The 23,931-nt window shown below is 44.8% G+C and overlaps 1 protein-coding gene and 1 long non-coding RNA gene across 2 annotated transcripts; one reads left to right on the plus strand and one right to left on the minus strand.

Annotated features, from left to right (window-relative positions):
- Positions 1-2,453: 2,453 nt before the first annotated feature.
- Positions 2,454-23,792, minus strand: LOC113524275 (von Willebrand factor D and EGF domain-containing protein). Its single transcript, XM_053229491.1, has 12 exons — positions 23,248-23,792; positions 19,931-20,029; positions 18,271-18,738; positions 17,114-17,333; positions 14,489-14,626; positions 13,554-13,670; positions 6,388-6,573; positions 4,672-5,181; positions 4,457-4,552; positions 3,222-3,314; positions 2,982-3,079; positions 2,454-2,737 (listed from the first exon to the last, which is right to left on the minus strand). The coding sequence occupies exons 1-12, from the start codon at positions 23,308-23,310 to the stop codon at positions 2,717-2,719; spliced, it is 2,109 nt and encodes a 702-aa protein (XP_053085466.1). The 5' UTR covers positions 23,311-23,792; the 3' UTR covers positions 2,454-2,716.
- On the plus strand, positions 2,595-18,416 carry LOC128317464 (uncharacterized). The gene is made up of 4 exons (XR_008300988.1): positions 2,595-2,768; positions 3,214-3,584; positions 16,192-16,334; positions 18,277-18,416. It is a non-coding gene; the product is annotated as an uncharacterized LOC128317464 (long non-coding RNA).
- Positions 23,793-23,931: the final 139 nt, after the last annotated feature.

The following is a 23,931-nucleotide window of genomic DNA, read 5'->3' on the forward strand; positions in this document are numbered from 1 at the left end:
CCGTAATCTCTGCTCTCCTTAAGTTCATTAGTGATCAGATGTGAGGTGAGTGAACACTGCTGAGCTAGCATTAGCTGCGCTTCTCGTTTCTATGGTAACCATGATGTTAAATCGTGCTTCTCACGCGGCTGTAGATTAAATTCTGATTATATGTAGTTCTGATGAAAGGGCCGAGTTTAGAGCGAAAATATAAAACATGTAAAAACACACACACACACACCATACTATCACGGTTTGCTAACACTCCTGAACACATCTCAGTGACAGGAAACTAAATTTTAGTCTCTCTCTCTCTCTCCCTCCCTCTCTACCTCCCTCTCTCTCTCTCGCTCTCTCTCTCCCTCCCTCTCAACCTCCCTCTCTCTCTCTCGCTCTCTCTCTCTCTCTCTCCCTCCCTCTCAACCTCCCTCTCTCTCTCTCGCTCTCTCTCTCCCTCCCTCTCTCTCTCCCTCTCTCTCTCCCTCTCTACCTCTCTACCTCCCTCTCTACCTTTTCTCTCTCTCTTTCTCTCTCCCTCCCCCTCTCTGTCTCTCTCTATCTTCCCTTGTCATTCCTTCCCATCATGCACTTGTCATCACCACATCTCTTCACCGAGTCACTGCACTGTCTCTGTTCTCTCCATTCTTACATGTTTGTGTGTGTTCACTGTGCTAATGAGTTGTGTTCCTCCGCTCATTTCCCCTGTGTGTGTGTCAGTGATTGTGTGTGTGTGTGTGTGTGTGTGTGTGTGTTGGTGATGCAACTCACTGACACACCAACACCACAGACACACAAATATTCTGAAGCCGACGAATAAATTGTGCTGTTTGCTTTACTAACCCTCTTGTAGACACACACACACACACACACACACACACACACACACACACAGTGTAATAATGACGACCCTGAAGGATCTCAGCAGCTTTACCTCTGGCTTAGAGAACATGTTCTATCAGTGAAAATCATTTCTTTTGTCCTTGTGGCTGTATGGTTCAGTGTTGGTAGTGTGTAGAGGAACGGCCGCGTCTCAAACCGGTCACGCAGCAGTGTGTTCGCTTCAGGACACTCGGAGAGAGAGAGAGAGTTTGTGCCGTTAATATCCAGGTGATGCACCAGAACCACAGAAATGAAGTGTGTGTGATATTGAGGAGGCTTGTGTGATATTGAATTTTTCCCTGATCGCAATTTTCTATTTAAAAATTCCTGATTTAATCGTTCAGAACTGTTGCTAGCCTAAAAAACACCGGTTCAGGGTTAAGGACAGTACAGGAGTGTGGAATAATATTTAATATGACTCTGCAGTAATACGCAGTAAACACTATCAGTACATTTACTGTATAATCCTTTCACAGATCAGTTGTTTAATGTCTGCGTGACCAACATTTTCACTGCTGAAAAAAACAAACCAGCGTGTTCAGTCACTTTCTAATTATCATCAGCATTAACATTATTTACTAAGTGTTAGATTTGGTACTTCGTCGTAGGATATTTAATCTTTTCGGGTCAGTGTTTTCGTCTCTTTTGAGAACTGAAGGTGCTGTTTTTGACCATTGTGTGTGAGATTTTTCGTCGGCATCCCTAATCGCGCTGTTTAACGTACGTTAGCTGTATGTGTGTGTAGCGTTCGCTAAGTGGAACACACACTGCTGGATTTTATTTCACATTAATAAACTCAAAACGTTCTCCATTTACTGTGACAGAAAGCGAGGATGCTGCGTCAGCTTATCTTTTAAACGTGAAAATCGTGTCATGACGAGATATTACTAATGTGAGATGGAGAGAAGGGGGCGGGGCTTCCAGCTGGTGTCAGTTACTACTGCAGAGTTCAGAATACTTACACAGATCCTGTTCTGCTCTGTCGTGGAGTCTCAGTGCTGTGATGTCATTTCTGTATAGCGGAGTGTGTAGTGTGCACTTCAGAGAGAAGAGTGCTTGAGTTGTGTTATTTAGAATGAAGAAGGAAAAATGAGGAGAGCTTGAGAAGAAAAGAGCAGGAATAAAGAACAGGTTCTGGTTTTCTCAAAGGTTCATGACCTTCCACCTGCAGCGTTCTCAATAGAACAGAGCGTGTTGTGAGGCAGCTGCAGTCTGAACAGTGTTCAGTCCTGGTGAAAGGAGCCCTGGTGTGATCGTGTCCTCGGTGCGGTTCTTCAGGGCATTTCAGGTGATAAAGGGTTTTTTTTTTAAAAAAAGCTTTTTCTGTCGCTGTATTTCTGAACACTTACCCACTGTTCGGGTCGACGATGTGCAAAATTACACTTGAATTGTTCTGAGAATTAGTGAAGCAGTACGTCGCGACCCGCACTGAATCGCTACAGCGGTACTGATGGGTTCTGACTGTTCTAGCGGTTTCTCAGAATCCGGTCCTGCACTGAGTTTTGTGATTGAAGAGAGTAGAACAGTGTCAGATTAACCGAAATCACTCAGTTTTCCAAGGTCAGGTATTTCATATTCATTTATTACACACACACACACACACACACACACACACACTGTAAATGTGTATTTATAAAAAGGCATTTATTGTAACTCTGTAAAAAAAAGAAAAGAAAAGCCACGTCCAACATTTCTTTATCTGCCTGTTAAATTCAGGACACCGCTCGCAGTGCATCATGGGTAATACAGGTGTCTCGCTGAGAATAATGTAAAACCTACACTATCTAATGCATAAATAAATAGATGTGAATTAGCCATGTGTGATAACGTGTCTTCTTTACAGGCTCCGCCCCCTTCTTCAGCCGTGACCTATAGGACGCTAGAGGAAAGGGAAGGAGAAATGAACACAGGTAAGATACTTTTCTCACTATGGAGTTAATTGTGTGCTAAAAGTAATAATAAGGCAAAAGGATCCACAAACGAAATTTTCTGCGTCTTTCTTTTAGCTCTTTATTTATTTTCTTACTGGTCGCTGGAACAATTAAAAGACTTGTAGCACTGCAGAGCAAACCTTAGCATTGATAATTAATACTTGCGTGTGTGTGCAGATGTGTGTATTGTACCTTTCTAGCACATGTTGGTCCTGTGTATCCTGTCCTGCATGCACACACGTTGGGCTTCACACACCGGCCACCGAACACACACTTCTGCTCACAGACCGCTGTGGAAGAAAAAAAAAAAAAAAAAAAAAAAAAACATCCCATAATAACAGCACTTCAGTCTGTCAGAGTTACTGAAAAACCTCACAACTGTAACTCTGTGTGTGTGTGTGTGTGTGTGTGTGTGTGTGTGTAGGTCCTCACGTGTTTGACATGCTGTACCCTGCCAGCCAGGACTGCAGTGACACTTCGCCCCAACACACACTCCTCCATTTACACACTTCTGAAGACATGTGGCTGGAACACAGAGAGAGAGAGACAGTAATGAAGAGAAATGGCTGGAGTGTGGAGGTAAAACTGTGTGTGTGTGTGTGTGTGTGTGTGTGTGTGTGTGTGTGTGTGTTGATGGATGGACAGGTCAGAAGGCCGAATCGCTGACCATGAGGCGGAGAGATAAATGGAGGGAAAGTGAATCCTGAGAGCTGTCCTGCTGCTCCATCAGCTCCAGTGAAGTGCACTAGGTGAGGAGGGATCAAGTGGACATCGCTATAGATTTGGCTTCATGCTGTAAGTCTCACGTTTAAAGTGTTTTTCTTTAAAGGTTTAAAGGCGGTGGTCTGCGTAACCCGACTCTGAATACCAGAAACTTTCCCTGCGCAAATAATGACGTAGCTCCACTTAACTACCCCACCACAGCGTGGATTATTTTCCTATAACAGCACCACACACGTTTTTTTTTTTTTTTTTTTTAACACATCACTTACATATTCACATCAGGGTGAAAAGCCCTAGCTGTTCCATGATCAGCCAAATGAACAAGTATCAAAACCAAAGAGAATTAATAATCGTTAAAGTCGGCGCGTGTCTTTCTCCTTTACGCTTCTCTCTCTGTTCTCTATCACATTTGGCTGGATTTATCCCTTATTGCTGTCATTAATCTGACCATCAGGAGGAGAGATAAATGAGGAAAACGCACACATCCATCTCTCTCTGTGTCTCCGACTGTTCATGAAGAATGTTCCTGTGAATAATGTTCTCCAGGAGTTCGCTTGTAAAACGACCTCACAAGGACACGAGGGCGGAGAAGCTCCTGATGAGGGCGATGTTAAACTCGGCTAGCGAACTGAGACCCCGTCCAGACGAGCTCTACAGCACGCAGTAACAATAACGGAAAGAGCTGCGTACTGAGCGTTGGAGAAGAAACGCATTAAAACATCAGCGAACGTTCTAACAGTTCAGATAAACAGGAGGATTGATGTGTGTAGTGATGAGGAAGTGGAACTACTGCTCAGGTACCAAAGCAGGAAGAGTGTTTGTGTGGACGGGATGGAACGAAGGAACGTCTCTGTCAAGAGTTGTCTTTCCACACATCTTCACTTTACAATAGTGTGTGTGTGTGTGTGTGTGTGTGTGTGTGTGTGTGTGTGTGTGTGTGTTACCTGTCTGACAGTGCAGTCCTGTGTATCCTGCTTTACAGTGACAGGTGTTGGGCGCTACACACTCCATGTTCTGAGCACACCTGTGTCTGCATATGGCTAACACACACACACACACACACACACACGCACACAGATAAATAACATCCTGAGGCTCGGTGGATGTGGAGATGATGAATTACAGACAGAACACGCTTCTGAGTCTGAGTGTGTTTTACCTCGGCATGTCCTTCCGTCTCCTGTGTATCCTGATGGACACCTGCCACACCTGAGCGTTTCCTCTCCCACACACTGCACACCTGCGAAACAGGCCACGCCCCCACAGCTCACCGTTCTGTCTTTGTGGGTTTGGCTCCGCCTCACCAGCGACGGCAGCTGAAGATCGTTGGAATCAGCCACTGCGAATTGTTCCGTCTCCCCGTCTGCAGATGACTCTGACAGGTCAAAGGTCACTGCGGTTGATGCAAGGTGCGGTTTCCGTGGCGATTGCTGAGTGACTTTCATGGTCCCGCCCACAAATCCTCTCGAGAACAGTTTGAAGCCGTCGAGGTGCGTGCGAGCGTGTCGAGACTCGAGTACCGCTGAGCCCTTTATTGTGATTGGCGGTGTGGACAGGGGGCGGGGCCTGACCCGGACTCGCCCCGGTTGTCGGGAGGGTAAATGGAGATGGGGGGATTTCGGAGAGGTGTCGGGTAAACGGTGTGTGCCGCCACGACTCGGAGGAGGAACTGAAAAAGAAAAAAAGGATGAGATGAAAATTTCAGTACGCGGGTTTTTAAAAATGCTCGTGAAGCGTTTTCGTGTGATCGTGTCAGAATGTCCTCTCCGCAACTTTTCTTTTTTTCCTTCCTGTTAGAGTTCCTTCAGTGAGGCGTGTGTGTGTGTGTGTGTGTGTGTGTGTGTGTGTTTGTGTGCTGAACATTTCTATATTTTATTAAATATGTATTTTAATCCCTGTGGTCCTGAAGTGTAAAAGGTCGACCAATTAGAGGAGAGACAGCAGCTGAACACGTCTACCACTCAGTCAGGCGGAGCGAGAGAGCGACTTCCACTAACCTCAAGTGCACTACACTCAGAGTAGGGTTCATTAAGGGGAGGGGGAGAGAGAGAGAGAGAGAGAGAGAGAGAGAGAGAGCGCAAGCATGAATACAACATGATGTTTTGCCTGTAGAATCAGGAAGGGATGTAAAGAGAAGAGTTAAAAGAGGGAGGGATGGAGTGATGGTTAAAATGCAGAGGATAAGCAAGGGCGATTAGGAGAGATGGACCAAGAGAGGAGAAAAGAAGAAGAGAATCAGACAGAGAAGGAGATAGAGACAGAAAGAAGGGAGGCAGGAGAGATGGAAGAAAGAAATGTGATAAAAAAAAGGGAGGAATAAATATACAGGAATGAAGAGAGAAGAGAAAGAAGGAATTTTTTTTGCAATAAAAGGATAGATGTAGAAAGCACATGCAGGAGATATATATATATATATATATATAGATAGAGAGAGAGAGAGAGAGAGCATGAATATAACATGATGATGTTCTGGAAATGGAGGGGAAAAAATGAAATAGAAGGGAAAGCAGAGAGGGATGGAAAAAAGGAGGAAGAAAAGAGGAATAAATAAACAAGGAAAAGACTCAGGGATAGAAGGAGGGAAAAAGAAAGAGAGAGAACATGAATATAACAATATTGTGCAGAAATAGAGGAAGGAAAGGATGGAGTGATGGTAGAAATGAAAGGAGGAATGAAGGAAGGGAGCAAATAGTGATAAGGGGAGAAAAGAAGGAAACTATCAGAGGGAGGACAAAAAGAAGGGAGAAGAAGGGAAGAAGGAAATAAAGAAGGGAGCAAACAGAGAAAGAAAGGAGGAAGTGCTGATCGTCTCCAAAGCGTCGTCGTCGTTCCACGTTTAGTAAAAAGCTGAAAGTTTGGACGCGAGCGGTCTCACCTGGGTGTTTGGGGGCTTTGGTGCAGGTGCGCCCGTTGCCGTGGTAACCAGGTGGGCAGCGAGCACACACGTAGCCGGTGTGGGGGGGCCGCAGGGTGAAACACTGAACTCTGGGAAAACACGGCCTCGTGGCACACGAGGACGAGTCGCTGTGCGCGACGGGAAAACCGGTCCCACCGGGAACACCTGGAACACACCACTACAGTGAACACAGCACTAACACAATGCTGTGTGTTCATGCGTTTAGCTCATATTCACACCGCGCTCAGTGCATTAATATTATTAATATAATTAACTATAATAACAGATGATCGTGAGCACTTGCACTAATAACGTTCCACAGCCGAGCAGAAGAACCTTCCAGAAATACTAATTACCAAACATAACAGTAAAAAGCCCAGCCTGAGGTAGAGCTCGCATTCACTTTCACCAACATGTGATAATGAACAAACGTGCAGCATAACACATTTGCTTACTAGTGTGAGAAAGGGTGTGTATGTTCCTGACTTCCACACACACACACACACACACACACACACACACACACACAAAGCTCAGGTGAGATGTTACCTGGGAGTTAAAACCCATTCGGTTCCACTGAGCTGTAATTGGGGTTTGGGTGACAACTGCAACAACAGTTATTCATTATTTAAACAACACACACACACACACACACACACACACTACCCAAACAAACATGCCGTCTTTCAGTTCATCACACACTCTTTGTGCACCCCTGCTGTAACTTTTTGGCCACACGACACTGAGTTTACAGTACGAGTTTGGTTTCTCCTCGTTATTGACTGAATAAATATTTCGGTGTCACTTCCTGTCTGTTCTCTCTGCGTCTGTTGTTGCACCGAGTTTGAGCTAGTGGAGGAATCTGTCCGTTTGTATTGCTGAACTCCTACGCTAGCGCAGCGTATCCGTCTTAACGTAAAAGTGTTAACTGCCTCACATACAACATTACTTACGGTACTACCGTATTTACTATATTACCATTTAAAAATAGGGCGATATCACCGGTATTTTGAAGCTTTAGTATCGCGATACTGTCGTAGTACCGGTTCACCGCGCAACCTTACTTGGTACTTTGGCACTTTGGTATACGGTAAATAAACAGTGTCAGCCTTTGACCACGGTTTTTTTTAGTGGCAGAAGCAGAACTTAATCTGCGTCACATGCAGTGCAGCGTCTCTCTCTCTCTCTCTCTCTCTCTCTCTCTCTCTCTCTCTCTCTGTGTGTGTGTGTGTGTCAGTCAGCCGCGTCTCGTTCTGTTCACTTTCAGTAAGATCTGCACTAATCCTGCTGGATTTACCCTGAGCTTCCGGCTCATTTCCTCTCTCCGCGTATTCATTTCCAGCCCGGCCGCGTTCTCATTAACCTCGAGTTCTGAAGAAAAAACATGAACATGTAAAAACGTCGTGCACGCAGGAGTTAAAACTGATTTCACAACAGTATTGCTTTTATCGTTTAAAATAACAAAAGTGTGTTATTAGTGAGCTATTGTAGAAACTGTTCAAGAACGTCTCGCTTTTCACCTGGTTTCTTTCATTTCAGCAAAATAATAATAAAAAAAAACAAACAAAGCAAACGATATATAAATAAAATGACAAAATTTAAAGCGCAGCAAAAAAAAAAAAGCTAAGAAAAAATATACATCAAAAATTCTACAATGAAAAACGAGGCATTAAAAAAAGAAAAAAAAATATCTATTTAAATATTTTATCTTTTTGCAGAACATTTCAGTTTATTTCTTGAACAAAGTGAGTTTCATCAGTGAGTTTTTTAGCTTCAGCTTCTAAAAGGTGCAGAACGCTCTCTATTGTGTAACGCTGAATAAAGACTAAAAGCCTTTTACCTGTAATGATCGAAATTCAGCTGCTCTGTGTGTGTGAGTGTGTGTGAGTGTGTGTGAGTGTGTGTGAGTGTGTGTGAGTGTGTGTGTGTGTGTGTGTGTGAGTGTGAGTGAGAGAGAGACCTTTAACCCTTCACACTAACATTAAAGCTTTTATAAAACCTCCTTTTCTGAGAAGATCTCGCGTTTTATAAAGAAAGAACAAAAATATTCTTTCCTGTCGTGCAGCGCAGGCCGGCCTCGTTCCAATTCCAGTTTCAATTAGGACACAGGGATTTAAGTGTATGTCACACTCTTAACCTTCAGAGGAGAAGAAATGAGGGAACAAAGAGGGTCCTTCAGAGAGCCATTAGCCGAGCGACACACACTTCCTGGCGTGTTTGTGTAAGGTGTAATAATGCGGGTGGAGAGTGAGAGCGGTCTGAGAGCTGAGAGGAACCAAAACGCACACAACGCCCTCGTTCTGCTCCTCACACACACACACACACACACACACACACACACACACACACACAGAAAGTGTGATGTCAAATCCACGGAAAATGAAGGTTATTTCCCTGAAAAGCCGTCACACAACACTCCACCATCGTGAGAAATTAAAAACTTCTGTGCTGAAGCAGAATCGATCCTCTCAGAGAGTAACAATAACACGTGTGTGCTTTGTAGTGATTAAAACACTCCGTCAGTGCTCCATGTCATCTGCCATAAACACGTCACCACTGACGTCTGAAGCTTGGCTTCGGCACACAGCCACGTAACTGCACTGGAAACCGATTTAAACGAAACGTAAACCAATAGCACGTGTAACAGCGGTCCTTCCAGGTAGCAGCGATTTTGACTGAATTTGTGATTGTGATATTTTTTGAACCAGCGAACAAAACGAGGGGAAAAATCCCTGTGTCAACAAATAAACTCAGAATAAGCAACTCAACAAGCAGAATGAAAGCCTCACACGTTTCACACGTCAGTTAAACCCACATGATCCTGCTGTGTGAAGCAGGGAGTGAGGAACTGTGTGTGGCTTAAATGTCCATGAATGAGTTTGTGTGTATTGTGTATACTGTAAAGGCATTGTGTTTTTGTTATACAGCATTCTTTAGCATTGCCAGTTGCCTTTATTGTTTATGAGTAATATGAATTTATGGCCCAAACCCCGCTATAGCCTGCAGTACAGGACTGTGTGCACTTCATGCGTTTGACCACCAGATGGCACCAGTGTGCACTGGCTTAGAAATGATCAACTCTTAACTATCGCTGCTGCTGGATGAAAAACTACCACCACTGCCATAAAATCCACTGACACACTGCACACCTACACCACACACACACTACACTACACTACACTACACTACACTACACACACCTACAGCACACACACACTACACTACACTACACACTACACTACACAATACACCACACACCACTACACACTGCACACCTACACTACACACTACACTACACACACCTACACTACACAATACACCACACACCACTACACACTACACTCCTACACCACACACACTACACCACACACCTACACCACACACACTACACACACACTACACTACACTGACACACCCTACACCTGCAGCACACCCACTACACTACACTGACACCTGCAGCGCACCCACCCACTACACTACACTGACACCTGCAGCGCACCCACCCACTACACTACACTACACTGACACCTGCAGCACACACACCCTCTACACTACACTACACTACACTGACACCTGCAGCACACACACCCACTACACTACACTACACTGCCACCTGCAGCACACACACCCACTACACTGCCACCTGCAGCACACCCACCCTCTACACTACACTGACAACTGCAGTACACACACCCACTACACTACACTACACTACACTGACAACTGCAGTACACACACCCACTACACTGACAACTGCAGCACACACACCCACTACACTGACACCTGCAGCACACACACCCACTACACTGACACCTGCAGCGCACACACTACACTACACCCCCCCCACTACACTACACTGACACCCCCCCCACTACACTACACTGACACCTGCAGCACACCCCCCCCACTACACTACACTGACACCTGCAGCACACCCCCCCACTACACTACACTGCCACCTGCAGCACACACACCCACTACACTACACTGCCACCTGCAGCGCACCCGCCCACCCACCACACTACACTACACTGCCACCTGCAGCGCACCCGCGCACCCACCACACTACACTACACTGCCACCTGCAGCGCACCCGCGCACCCACCACACTACACTACACTGCCACCTGCAGCGCACCCGCGCACCCACCACACTACACTACACTGCCACCTGCAGCGCACCCGCGCACCCACCACACTACACTACACTGCCACCTGCAGCGCACCCGCGCACCCACCACACTACACTACACTGCCACCTGCAGCGCACCCGCGCACCCACCACACTACACTACACTGCCACCTGCAGCGCACCCACCCACCAACCAACCAACCAACCACACTACACTGCCACCTGCAGCGCACCCACCCACCCACCACACTACACTGCCACCTGCAGCGCACCCACCCACCCACCACACTACACTGCCACCTGCAGCGCACCCACCCACCCACCCACCAACCAACCAACCACACTACACTACACTGCCACCTGCAGCGCACCCACCCACCCACCACACTACACTGCCACCTGCAGCGCACCCACCCACCACCTGCAGCGCACCCACCCACCACCTGCAGTGCACCCACCCTCTACACTACACTGCCACCTGCAGCGCACCCACCCACTACACTACACTACACACACCCTGCCACCTGCAGCGCACCCACCCTCTACACTACACTGCCACCTGCAGCGCACACACCCACAACACTACACTGCCACCTGCAGCGCACACACCCACAACACTACACTGCCACCTGCAGCGCACCCACCCACAACACTACACTGCCACCTGCAGCGCACCCACCCTCTACACTACACTGCCACCTGCAGCGCACCCACCCACTACACTACACACACCCACTACACTACACTGACACCTGCAGCACACACACCCTCTACACTACCAACTGCAGCACACACACCCACTACACTACACTGACACCTGCAGCGCACCCACCCACTACACTACACTACACTGACACCTGCAGCACACACACCCACTACACTGCCACCTGCAGCACACCCACACCCACTACACTGACACCTGCAGCGCACACACCCACTACACTGCCACCTGAGCAGTTGAGGGTGCTGGGATTTGAACTCTCAACCTTCTGCTCAGGAGTCCAATGTCTTAACCACTGAGCTACCACTTCCCTATACACCACCCTCCTACATCACACACTACACACTACGCCCTTATCCAGAGTGACTTATAATGATCTCATTTATATAGCTGAGCAGTTGCGGGTGCTGGGATTTGAACTCTCAACTTTCCGATCAGGAGTCCAATGTCTTAACCACTGAGCTACCACTTCCCTATACACTACACACCTACACTGACACCATACACCACACTACATCTACACTACACACCATGCACTACATTTACATTCATGGCATTTGGCAGACGCCCTTATCCAGCACAACTTACAATAGTGCTTTGAAGTCTATCAAAAGTGAAGTGACGTGACCCATACTTGGAATTTGTGCTCTGCATTTAACCCATCCAAGTGCGCGCGCACACACAGAGCAGTGGACAGCCTTTTTTTTTTTTTTTTGCTGCGAACCTGGAGCAGTTGAGGGTTCGGTGCCTTCCTGAAGGGTCTCACCTCAGTCATAATATTGAGGGTGGAAGAGAGCGCTGGTCATTCACTCCCCCCACCTACAATCCCTGCCAGACCTGAGACTCGAACCCACAACCTTCAGGTTACAAGTCCAACTCTCTATCCATTAGGCCACGACTGCCCCCAAATACACCACTAGGTCACAAACTAGGAATACCATCAGTCCAAAACTCTGTTGGGGAGGGTTTTTTTTTTTTTTTTTTTCCATTTTTATTTATTAATTTATTTTTTTTTATTTGGTGAAAGTGCTAATTTAAGTACTTTATGAAGAGGTAAGTCTTTAGCCGTCGTTTGAAGACTGCCAGTGACTCAGCTGTTCGGACATCTAGGGGAAGTTCATTCCACCACCTTGGTGCCAGAACAGAGAAGAGTCTCGACGCATGCCTTCCTTCTACCCTGAGAGATGGTGGGACCAGTCGAGCAGTGCTAGAGGATCGGAGGGAGCGTGGTGGCGCTCGCACTACACCGCACACTACACACCTACACCGCACACTACACTGCACACTACACACTTACACCACACCATGCACCACACAGTACACAAAACACATACACCACGCACACTACACACCTACACCGCACACTACAAACCTACACCGCACACTACACACCTACTACACACCTACACCACACACTGCACACCTACACCACACATGTAGGGGGCAGTCGTGGCCTAATGGATAGAGAGTTGGACTTGTAACCCAAAGGTGAACCTGAAGGTCACTACACTACACACCTACGCCACACACACTGCACAGCTACACTGCACACTACACACTGACACCACACACTACACTGCAAACCTACACCTACACCACACATTACACATGCACTACACACCTACACTGACACCATACACTACACTGCACACCTACACTGCACACTACACACCTAAACTTACACCATACATTACACAACACCCCATACACCCCACACTATACTGCACACCTACACCACACCCTACACTACACACCATACATGCAGGGGGGCAGTCATGGCCTAATGGATAGCGAGTCGGACTTGTAACCCGAAGATGAACCTGAAGGTTGTGGGTTCGAGTCTCAGGTCTGGCAGGGATTGTAGGTGGGGGAGTGAATGACCAGCGCTTTCTCCCACCCTCAATACCACGACTGAGGTGAGACCCTTGAGCAAGGCACCGAACCCCCAACTGCTCCCTGGGCGCCGCAGCAAAAAAGGCTGCCCACTGCTCCTGGTGTGTGTTTGTTTGTTTGTTCATTACTGTGCGTACTTGGATGGGTTAAATGCAGAGCACAAATTCCGAGTATGGGTGGCCACAAGTAACTTCACATACATTTACACCATACACTACACTGTTCTATACAATCTAAACTGTATAGTGTGGTATTAAACAGAGAATTAAAGCTTTTTAATCTGTGCAAATTTAGGACAAAACCAGCACGGCGCTGGCTCACACTCATCTACATCCTCCTCACACACCCGCCCTGCATCTCACACACACACATACACACACACAAACAGAGAGACACTTGCCACTCATCATCTGTCTGTTGTCCAAGGTGGGGCTGGAGGAGGGGGTTAAGGCCAGGCCAAGGGAGGCAGCCATGTTAGTGTGGACTCGAACTGCAGGTAAAGAAGTGACCAGGTCAACTAGAGAGAGAGAGAGAGAGAAGTGTAACATTTAGCTAGCAAATAATGTTTCATACGTATCAATACACACAATGCTATTGGTATAGATGAGTGTGTGTGTGTGTGTGTATGTTACAGAGATGAAGTGAAACTTTTTAAACTTGAGCAGCTCTGAACACACACACTGATAACAGTGTGCATGGTGTATGATGTATAACCTTCTGCAGGGAGGATGAGATTGAGGACACGACCCTCGCTCCATTCACACACAGATTAGTGTCAAAACAATTATTAACCAAGTGGAGTTTGTGTGTGTGTGTGTGTGTGTGTGTGAGAGAGAGAGAGAGAGAGAGAGTGCGTGCACAGTGGAAATGGAAAACATGTCCACACCACTCCCAGTCAACACATAAAATAAAAATAACACACACACTTAATAACCTTGGAGGTGTAGTTTCGTCTGTCAAGATCCAAGTTTTTATGCTGAAGTTTGTTTCTTTAGTTCTGCAGCTGAGCTACGAGGCTAATGTTGCTAACAAGTCATGGAACTGTATAGCTGCCAAATTAGAATCGTGCACACGGCATCTCAATCACACACCTAATTTACAATGTCTAGTGTCCAGGTACATGCACCTGCAGGGCTAGGGTTTAGTGGGTAGGGTTTATGGATTAGAGATTAAGGTTAGGGGTTAGGGTTTACTTGTAGAGGTGATGCCATCTCCCTGTGTACCCGGAGGGTTTAGGGGTTAGGGTTAAAGGTTTAGGGTTTACCTGTACAGGTGATGCCATCTCCCTGTGTACCCGGAGGGTTTAGGGGTTAGGGTTAAAGGTTTAGGGTTTACCTGTACAGGTGATGCCATCTCCCTGTGTACCTGGAGGGCAGCTGCCACAGGTAAATGAGCCGAAGGTGTTTACACACCTCACACTGGTGAAACACGGCGCTGGCTCACACTCATCTACATCCTCCTCACACACCCGCCCTGCATCTCACACACACACATACACACACACACACAAACACACACACACAGAGCAATCATTAAGTATTTATTTAACAGCCCTGTGTGACTGAGGGATTTTATTCTGTTTAAACTGTGTGTGTGAGCAGGAGGTTCAGGGAGTTCTCCCTGTTTTACACTCATTCTGAGGTTCTGTCTCCTCAGAGAACATCACAGGAGTGTGTGTGTGTGTGTGTGTTCTGTAAACCTTCTACAGCAGAGCTGAGTGACGTTACACACATCACAATCACACAGTGTATCATAAAAAATAGAACACCACCCCTACAGTTTGTGTGTGAACTCCACCTCACTTCGCTCTGTCGTTTCTCATTAACACACATCACCGGGTTAGAAATGAGTTCTTTACTCTGCACGTGGAGATTCATAATTATTAACACAAAACAAAATACACAACAAAAAAAAAACAGAAAACCAAAAAAACCCCTAAAATTTAAATCTATAAATGTTAAATCTATAACACTGACTCCACACTTCAGTGTTCTGAGATAAATACACAGCACTGAGCACAGTTAGCTGGATAGCTCGATGCTAACCAAACACGAACATGTAGGTGTCCGTGATTTTCACCACTTTGTAGCTCGAACGCACGGAGGTTGAAATTCCGACTTCACACTTCTGAGGAAAATGGAATCCAGCTCTAATACCATCCACGTCTGTGTCTAGCGAGCTTTCATACACGTAACATAGCCTAAGTCAAATTCTCAGATGTCAGCTTTTCTGTGATTAAGTGCTTCTGCAATATCAGAAAGTCACTACGAGGCCACAGTCGGTGCTGTGTTCAGAGAAAACTCAGAAGATTAAGGATGAGATTAAACTGTAAGTGTCTTTGAGCAGGTCGCTGTAAAGTCGTTGAAGGAACAGCGTTGTTCTCGAGTGTAAATATAATTCTAATTCAACGCCTCATATTAAAAACTTGATATTAACTGTGGTGGCGTCATGCATTGGATTTATACCAGGGTTTACTGCATGTGCTGTTTATTTCTGTCGCATAACACACGCACACACACACACACACACACACACACACAGTGAGTGAGAGAGAGAGAGAGGGACAAAGAGTGAGTGTGGGGGGGGGTGGAGAGAGTGAGTGAGAGAGAGAGAGAGAGAGTGTGAGAGGGATGGAGAGAGGGACGGTGAGAGAGAGAGAGACAGAGTGTGTGTGTAGGAGGGGCAGAGAGAGAGAGAAAGAGAGGGATGGAGAGAGTGAGTGAGAGTGACAGAGAGAGGGACGGAGAGAGGGAGTGTGTGAGAGAGTGTGAGAGAGGGATGGAGAGAGGGATGGTGAGAGAGAGAGAGAGAGAGAGAGATGGAGAGTGTGTGTGGGGGAGGCAGAGAAAGAGAGAGCGGGATGGAGAGAGGAGGGGATAGAGAGAGAAGGGGATGGAGAGAGAGAGAAGGTGATGGAGGGAGAGAGGGAGAGAGAGAGAATGGCAGATGGAGCATCTCGTGCCTACAGCAAACTGTCCAGGTCTTATGTTTTTTTCATGTGTGCTTTTGTGGTTTTTCCTTCTCTGGTCATCCTGCAGCGTCTCTCATAAACCCTGTTCCAGCGCAGCAGTTCGCCGCGTCAGTCAAAGCTCCGCAATAACGAGCGAAAAACAAACTGCAACTTAAAACCAGCTGAAGACGAGATGGAGAACTCGCTTCCCTGCTGAGCTCCGATATCACGGTCACATCACTCACACTACGCTTCATCTCTCTCTCTCTCTCTCTCTCTCTCACACACACACACACACACACACACACATACATTAAACTGATCACTACGGTGTGTTCTGATTGGCTGAAAGACGTCCCTGTAACACACACACACACACACACAGCACATTAAACTCTGTATCGTGTGTTTGGGTCTCCTGTCGAGTCATGCTACAGCTAGGTATTTATCTCATCATGAGGTAACGTTATCTTTCCTAATGCGAAACAAAACAGACTCATCGCTAACGCTAGATGAACTCCGCTGGCCAGTAGAGACTCTGGGGGCGGAGCCTCGTGTTCATGGACGGGGACAGGTCTAAACACATCGTTCAAAAATATACGTAAACACTAGAGACCTAATGCTGACCAATTTGAACTAATCCTGATCCTTTATTAGAGATTTTAAACTTGCTATATAAATAAATAAAGATTATGATTGTCATTATTAACAGAGTTTAACAGCGTAGCTTAAAGGAGTTAAACAGTAACAATAGTGATGTTGTAATTACATCTATTTCAATAAAGTAGTGCTATAAAGTAAAGTAAAGAGATTAATAGAGTTTCACAGAATTATTTCCTTATGAATTAATTCATTAGCTCAGGTATGTTTGGTGTATATTGTTTGGTTAGTTTTGCGTTTCAGGCTAATCCAAGGCTAACGTTAATGTAGCTAACAGGTAATGGAAGCTTAAAGCCCAGGTACAGAGTGTATACTGTAATAAAACGCAGTGTAAAAGTGTAAGAATGTACCTGTCAGTCCGTCTGGACACACACAGGTGAATCCGTCCCGCTGGTTCACACACACTCCTGAAACACAGGGACCTGAGCGGCAAAAATCCGTCCCATCCTGGCACAGGTCACCATGGAAACCAGGTGGACAGACACACACGTGCTCTCCGCTTCCGGCAGGACGGCTAACGTCGGACACACACGAGCCGCCGTTCATACACACACACGGCCTCACGCTCACCTGAGACACACGTCAACACACAACACATCACAGTAAATCCAATCTGCCTTCAGCCTCGTTTAGTAAAAATCATGTCATAATAATTTCACAAGTTAGTAAATTAATTTTATATGTTACTCATTTAATAAATTAATTTCATTTCATTAAGTTCATTTACTAAGTTTTTTCTAAGCTCTATTTCATAAATTGAGTTAATTTTATAAGTTACTAATTTCATAACTTACTCAGTTAATTTAATAAGTTACAAATTTCATAAATTATGTTAATTTAGTAAGTTAATTTTATAAGTTGCTGTTTCATAAATTAATTGAATAAGTTACCAAGTTAATTTTAAGTTACTCATTTCATGACTTAGTTGTTAATAATTTGTAATATTATTATTATTAATTTAACACATTATTCAGTAAATTTAATTCGAATAATACCATAATTTAGGTTGTTTTTTCAAAGTTCTAATTTAATAAATTGTTAATTTATTTTAATAAGTTATTAATAAGCTAAATTAATTTAATGTTACTGCACTAATTTCATAACTTATCAGTTAAATTTTATTATTTATTTAATTTTGTTATTAATCGTTTAGTTATTAATTTCATAGGTTACTAAGTTAATTTTTCTCTCTTTTTCTCTCGCTCTCCATCTCTTTCACTCTGTCCGTCTCTCTTTCTCTCTCTCTCTCTCTCTCTCTCTCTCTCTCTCTCTCTCTGTCTGTCTCTTTCACACACTGCTGATTCTCTCCTCTTTTTCCTTGTTCACCTTTTCTCTCTCTCTGTCCCTTTCTCTCTGTCCCTTTCTCTCTCTCTCTCTCTCTGTCCGTCTCTCTTTCACGCACTGCTGATTCTCCTCTTTTTCCTTGTTCATTTTCTCTCTCTCTGTCACTCTGTTTTCCTGTGTCCTCCTCCTTGTATCGATCTGTCCGTCTGTCTGCGTGTCTCACCTGCAGGCTGTGTGTGCTGTGAGCGTGACACTCGTCTGTGATGGTGAAGCTGAACGTCAGTGTTTCCGGGGTCGTGACCCTCAGGGTGATGAGTCCTGAGCGTGAGAGCGACGCCGCGCTCGGCCCCGCCTCTAACAGGAAGGACACGTCCGAGCCCTCGGGATCCCGAGCCTCCAGCTGATACACAAAGTCCTCGCCGATAAACGAGTGCAGGACGGACTGAGGGGCGAGGAGCGAGGGAGGCAGGTTCTCTGGGATGAGGAGGAAGAAGAGAGGGAAGGTGGTGATGAAGAGACTGAATAATGAAAGAGAATGAACAGAATAATGGAGTGAGACACAGAGAGAGACTTTACCACCATTCAGACTCCAGCTGTGTGTCGATTCAGTGGAGTTACACATCAGACACACACTCGACACACTCGCGTCCCCGTCAGCAACACACACTCCATCTATAACACACACCCTGTCCTGAGAGAGAGAGAGAGAGAGAGAGAGAGAGAGAGAGAGAGACACACTGTGTGTTGCACAAGTATTCACCCCCCTTGAACTTTTCCCACACTCTGTCGTTTTACAGTCTGGAACTGAAAAGAGCCATAAAACTGAAGTGCAGGAAAAAAAACACTGTTTACAATTATTTACAAATACAAAAAGTGCGTAAGTATTCACCCCCATCACTGTAAAGCCCCTAAATTAGTTTTGATGCTATCAGAAGTGACAGAATGAGATGAACGGAGTCGACCTGTGTGTAATTAAAGTGTGACATGATCTCAGTATAAACACACCTGTTCCTGAAAGATCTCCGAGTCTGTTAGAGAACACACCGAAACACACAGCGCCATGAAGCCCAAGAAACAATCAGGATAACTCTGAGACAAAGTTCTGGAAATGTTCCAATTAGAGTTTGGGTATAAAAAAAATATCCCAAACTTTCAACATTAAATCTATATTTATTTATTTAATTTATTTAATTATTTTTATTAATTGTACATTTTTGTCTTATTAGCATCAAGAAAGAGGAAAAAAGAAATTCTGGTGAGGAACTAAATCTGAATCTGGATTGTTTAAATTGTGAAAAATGCTATACAAATAAAAAACAAATTGAACTAACTTGCTTCATGGACATTAGGCAACATGTAAATGTACCTATAAAGGGATAAAAAGTATGACAAGCTGTTCTTTAATAAATATATAATTGTAATTATTGGTAAATTGCTGTGGTCACACACACACACACACACACACACACACACACACACACTGTAGTTTAGCTCTTACATGACATTTAGTAGTTGAACTGCTGGAAACATGAGCTGGTTCTTCCTCTTCACTACTGAACTTTCAGTGCTGGTGAACTTACACTGAACCGTGTGGTCATGGATGGATGGAGTGAGGGATGGAGTGAGGGATGGAATGAGGGATGGAGTGAAGGACAGGACATTTAATAAAATGGATAGATGGATAAATGGCAAAGTTCATTGCAGGATGGATGGAAGGAGAGACATGAAACTGGCAGAAGTAACTGACGGACGGATGGATGGATGGAGTGATACATGGTCTGAAGAAGGGTCAGTGATTTATTAATGTAGCGATAAAGGGGGGTGTGTGTTTCTGTGTGTGTGTGTGTGTGTATACACTGATCTTTACTGTTAAAGTGCGTTACCTTTAATTTACAGTCTCCAGAGCGTGAACACTGCTGACACACGCCATCATAGAGTGTAAACACCTTCCTGTTACTGAACACACTGCCATCATTAGAGACCTGAGGGAGAGAGAGAGAGAAAGAGAGAGAGAAACCTTTTGTTCTGTACCTTTTTCTTTTGTTTTTCTTCACTTGTTAATCTTATCATTTGTTCTCTGTTCAGGTTTTATTCCTTACCCATATAAATACTTTGGCAATACATTGTACAATATGTCATACCAATAAAGCTCATTAGAATTAGAATTTGAGAGGCAGAGTAATAGAGTGAGACAGAGAGAAAGAGGGAGGCAGAGAGAGAGAGAGAGACAGAGAAAGAAAGAGAGGGAGGCAGAGAGAAAGAGAGAGATAGAGACACAGAGACAGAGAGAGTACAAATGTTAACATTTGTCATGCCAGTAAAGCAACCTTTTGACTTTGACAGAGAGAGAAAGAGAGAGAGAGAGAGAGAGCAAGAGGCCAATAAAGGAAAAAAGAGAGAGACAGAGAGAGGGTGAATTAATTTCATGATAAAAGAACCTAATACAATAAAAAACAGCGTTATATAATTTGTGCTACGTGTGGGTCGAATGGGAGTAAAAATGTGATTATGACCTTCCCAAACTGTCCACACACACACACACACACACACACACACACTCTTCACGGTCGTGTGCCACGTTTCTCTCTCGTCTCGTCACTCGTTCTGTAGAAACACCGGATCTGTAGAAACTGCTGAAATGAAATCGCGGCCCTCCTGAAAGTGCGCAGCTTCACAGATAAACTGATGAGAGCTCTGCGGTTAGCAGTGACTGAGACACCGAGCTCCAGACTGGACCAGAACCGCTTAAACCCCCGTCCAAATCTCTGAACCCGGTCCACATGAAGACGTCTGAACGGTCAGGAATAAGTTCTGTGTGTGTGCAAAACTGCACTTATTCATCTGCAGAGGATCTCCCAAAACACACACACACACACACACACACACACATGTGCTAGCTTCAAGTGCAGAAAATGTCCAGAAACGTGCGCTAATCATAATCAGTGGAAGGTTACAGGGCGAATTAATCTAAACTAATTAATAAAATTATCATAGTTATATTTCACGTTAGTGTTTGTCTCCATCATGACCAAGTTCTGTTTTTATCTTCCATTTAGCATAAGAACATGCTAACATTATTAATACCGTAGCCCCCGTGACGCCGTCCTACATTACACAACTCTCTCTCCTAGCTTCATCTTAAACGATACCTGAGCGTTACGCCTGGAGGAATCCCGTTCAGGTGTTCGCTCTGGGAGAAGGTTAGAAAGGGCACATGGTGCATTAGCATAGGTAGCATTTTTTATTTTTAGCTGACAAACTTTGTGTGAGCAGCTTTGTGTGTGAAAAGTGAAGAGACGGATAATAACTCTGCTTTATTATTATTATTATCTCTAAAGTCACTGATGTCCTTACAGCAACGTCACGTCACGTCTAATCTGCAGTCGTAAATCTGATTCCGCTCCTGTCACTCAGAACGGGAAACTTATTTCCCGCATCGCTGCGCTCACATTTTAAACAGGATGATATTGTATATTAAAGGTGCTGACACACACACACGCACACACACACACACCGCTGAACGTTCCCTCACACAGCACACTAAACCCGAAGACAACTTCCTGTTCAGTGTGTTCCACTTCCTCTCAGCATTGTGTGTGCTAATCTGACGCCGTCCTCTAAATCTGGATTTTTAGTTTTAGAGCTTTCTAATGATTTCCTCATGAAAACTCTGTTCAGATTAAATCCTGAACTGATTTGTGCGCTTACGTTTCTTTTCCACTTAAATATAACGCTAACAAGTTAGTTTGTCGCTTGTGGGCGTGTTCTAACGGCTGCTGTTGTTGCTCGTGGGCGTGGCCTGAATATTTTTTTAGTAGTTGAAATGAGACAGTAGTGGCTTTGTACTGTATATATGTAGCTTATAAAGCTAACTAACGCACTAATCAGTGTGACATTCAGCTGCGTGATTTACGTGTTATGCGCTCGGCTTCGTGCTAGCTTCACTCCCTCGTTAGATTAGACTAAAATCTTGATTTAAATGTCACTGAAATTGTGGTTCTGTCTTTAAAAGGAAAGAAGAGACCGTGGTTGCGTCTCAATCAGCTCGCTAGTAGGTCAGTCGTCAGGGCGTCGGCCATTTTAAGGGCTGTCTCAATCGCAAAATCCTTCCAGCTCCATAAAAAAAAAAATCTCACAATGCACCGCAAAAACCAAGCAGTGTCGACGCTCGCTACATTTTCTTACTGGAAATGACATCATATTTTCAGCTTGGAAAAAAATGGCAGCCGAACTTTCAGTCGTCTACAAACGTAAATAGCTTGTTGTCGTTGTTGTAGCTCTCAGATGATTACTTACGTTAGCGATTTTTAACTTTATTTGAGGTTCTATATACGGTTTGTGTGGCCATGAGAACGGAGTTATACATCAGGATTAGCCATGTTAGCATCTCAGATGACAAACGACGAAGAAAAACTAGCACCACATATGCTGGTTATTAGCGTACAAGGAAAAGGTGTGTGAGATTCACACAGATTAATGAGGTGATGATGATGATGAAGCTGTCAGTGATCCATTTCACCTGAAGTGTGTTCTTGACTTTCCCTTAACCTTCCCAACCGCTCCACATTCACACACACACACACTCACGCTAATGATCCTCTCCATCACACGCCGCTCATTTATAACACACCGTAAACACACACACACACACACACCCTGGAGGTGAAGAGAATGAAGTGAGATTAAGGTCAAAACCTCACACTTTTGCAGGATGTTAGCATTCAAAAAGTCACTAACTATGTTATAATTAAACAAGGTGAGAAATGCTAACAATGCTAACAGTGCTAACTACGCTATCAGTGCTATCAGGACACCAAAAACATTAGCATAGCACATTAGCAATATTAGCTGACAAACGTTATCTGAAAAACTCGTGCAACTCCGTGACTCAGAATTTCAGGAACTTTTCTGAAATTTTATCTATTAATTAGCATAAGGGTTAGCTACTATGTTAGCCGAAGCGTTGTAGCGTAGCTAACTAGCTAATGACGGACGAAAACTGAGACTTAAGTGAGACGTCTTGTTTCCAACTGTGGAGACGACTACGCTAATAAAAAAAAATGAAAAAGGCAGCGTTTAGAAATCAGATTTGCTAACAATAACTGACCACTGGAGCATAAAACTAGCCATATTAGCATGTTTAGCTGGGAAACTGCTGATTAGCCACTGATTCAGTTTCCTGAGCTTCACACTTTCGTACTTTTATCTCCCATCTAGCGTACGGCTGCTGGTCGGACAGGAAGTCCACGCTGTCGGAGGCCATGCTGCTGAGTCGGGGAACAGCGCAGTCCACGGCCTTCGAGCTCAGGAACGACGCTTCGGTTCTCCGCTCGTCTCCGCTAATCCACTCCTCGTTTACACGCTACGAAACAAACACACACAAACACACCACCACTCTTTCTGAATATAATAAATATAAGTAGCTTATACAGTGTGACGCTGATCTGAGAATGACAGAATGGGGTGTGGCCTAATATTCTAATCAGCAGCTTGACTGACAGCCTTCTGTCCAAGACTCCGCCCCTCTCAATGCGCCCTACGCCTGCTATTCACTTCACTTCAGTTTTATTTCTATAACGTTTTTAACACTGGACTTTGTCACGAAGCAGCTTTACAGAAATATAAACATTCAGGATATTAATTTTAAACTTATACATTTATCTCTAATGAGCAAGTCAGAGGCAGCGGTGGCGGGGAAAACTCCCCGAGATGACATGAGGTTAGCTCGCTAGGTTAGCTTTCTTTCGTTTGCTAGTTGTGTGTGTGTGTGTGTGTGTGTGTGTGTGTGTGTGTGTGTGTATGTGTATGTGTGTGAGACTCTTCTCATTATGATGAGGTGGAAATTAAACTTGGCCTTTAAACTCCACCGGCTACAAAGATTCTC

The sequence above is a fragment of the Pangasianodon hypophthalmus genome, chromosome 25 (genome assembly GCF_027358585.1).
Source record: "Pangasianodon hypophthalmus isolate fPanHyp1 chromosome 25, fPanHyp1.pri, whole genome shotgun sequence".
Taxonomy (NCBI): Eukaryota; Metazoa; Chordata; class Actinopteri; order Siluriformes; family Pangasiidae; genus Pangasianodon; species Pangasianodon hypophthalmus.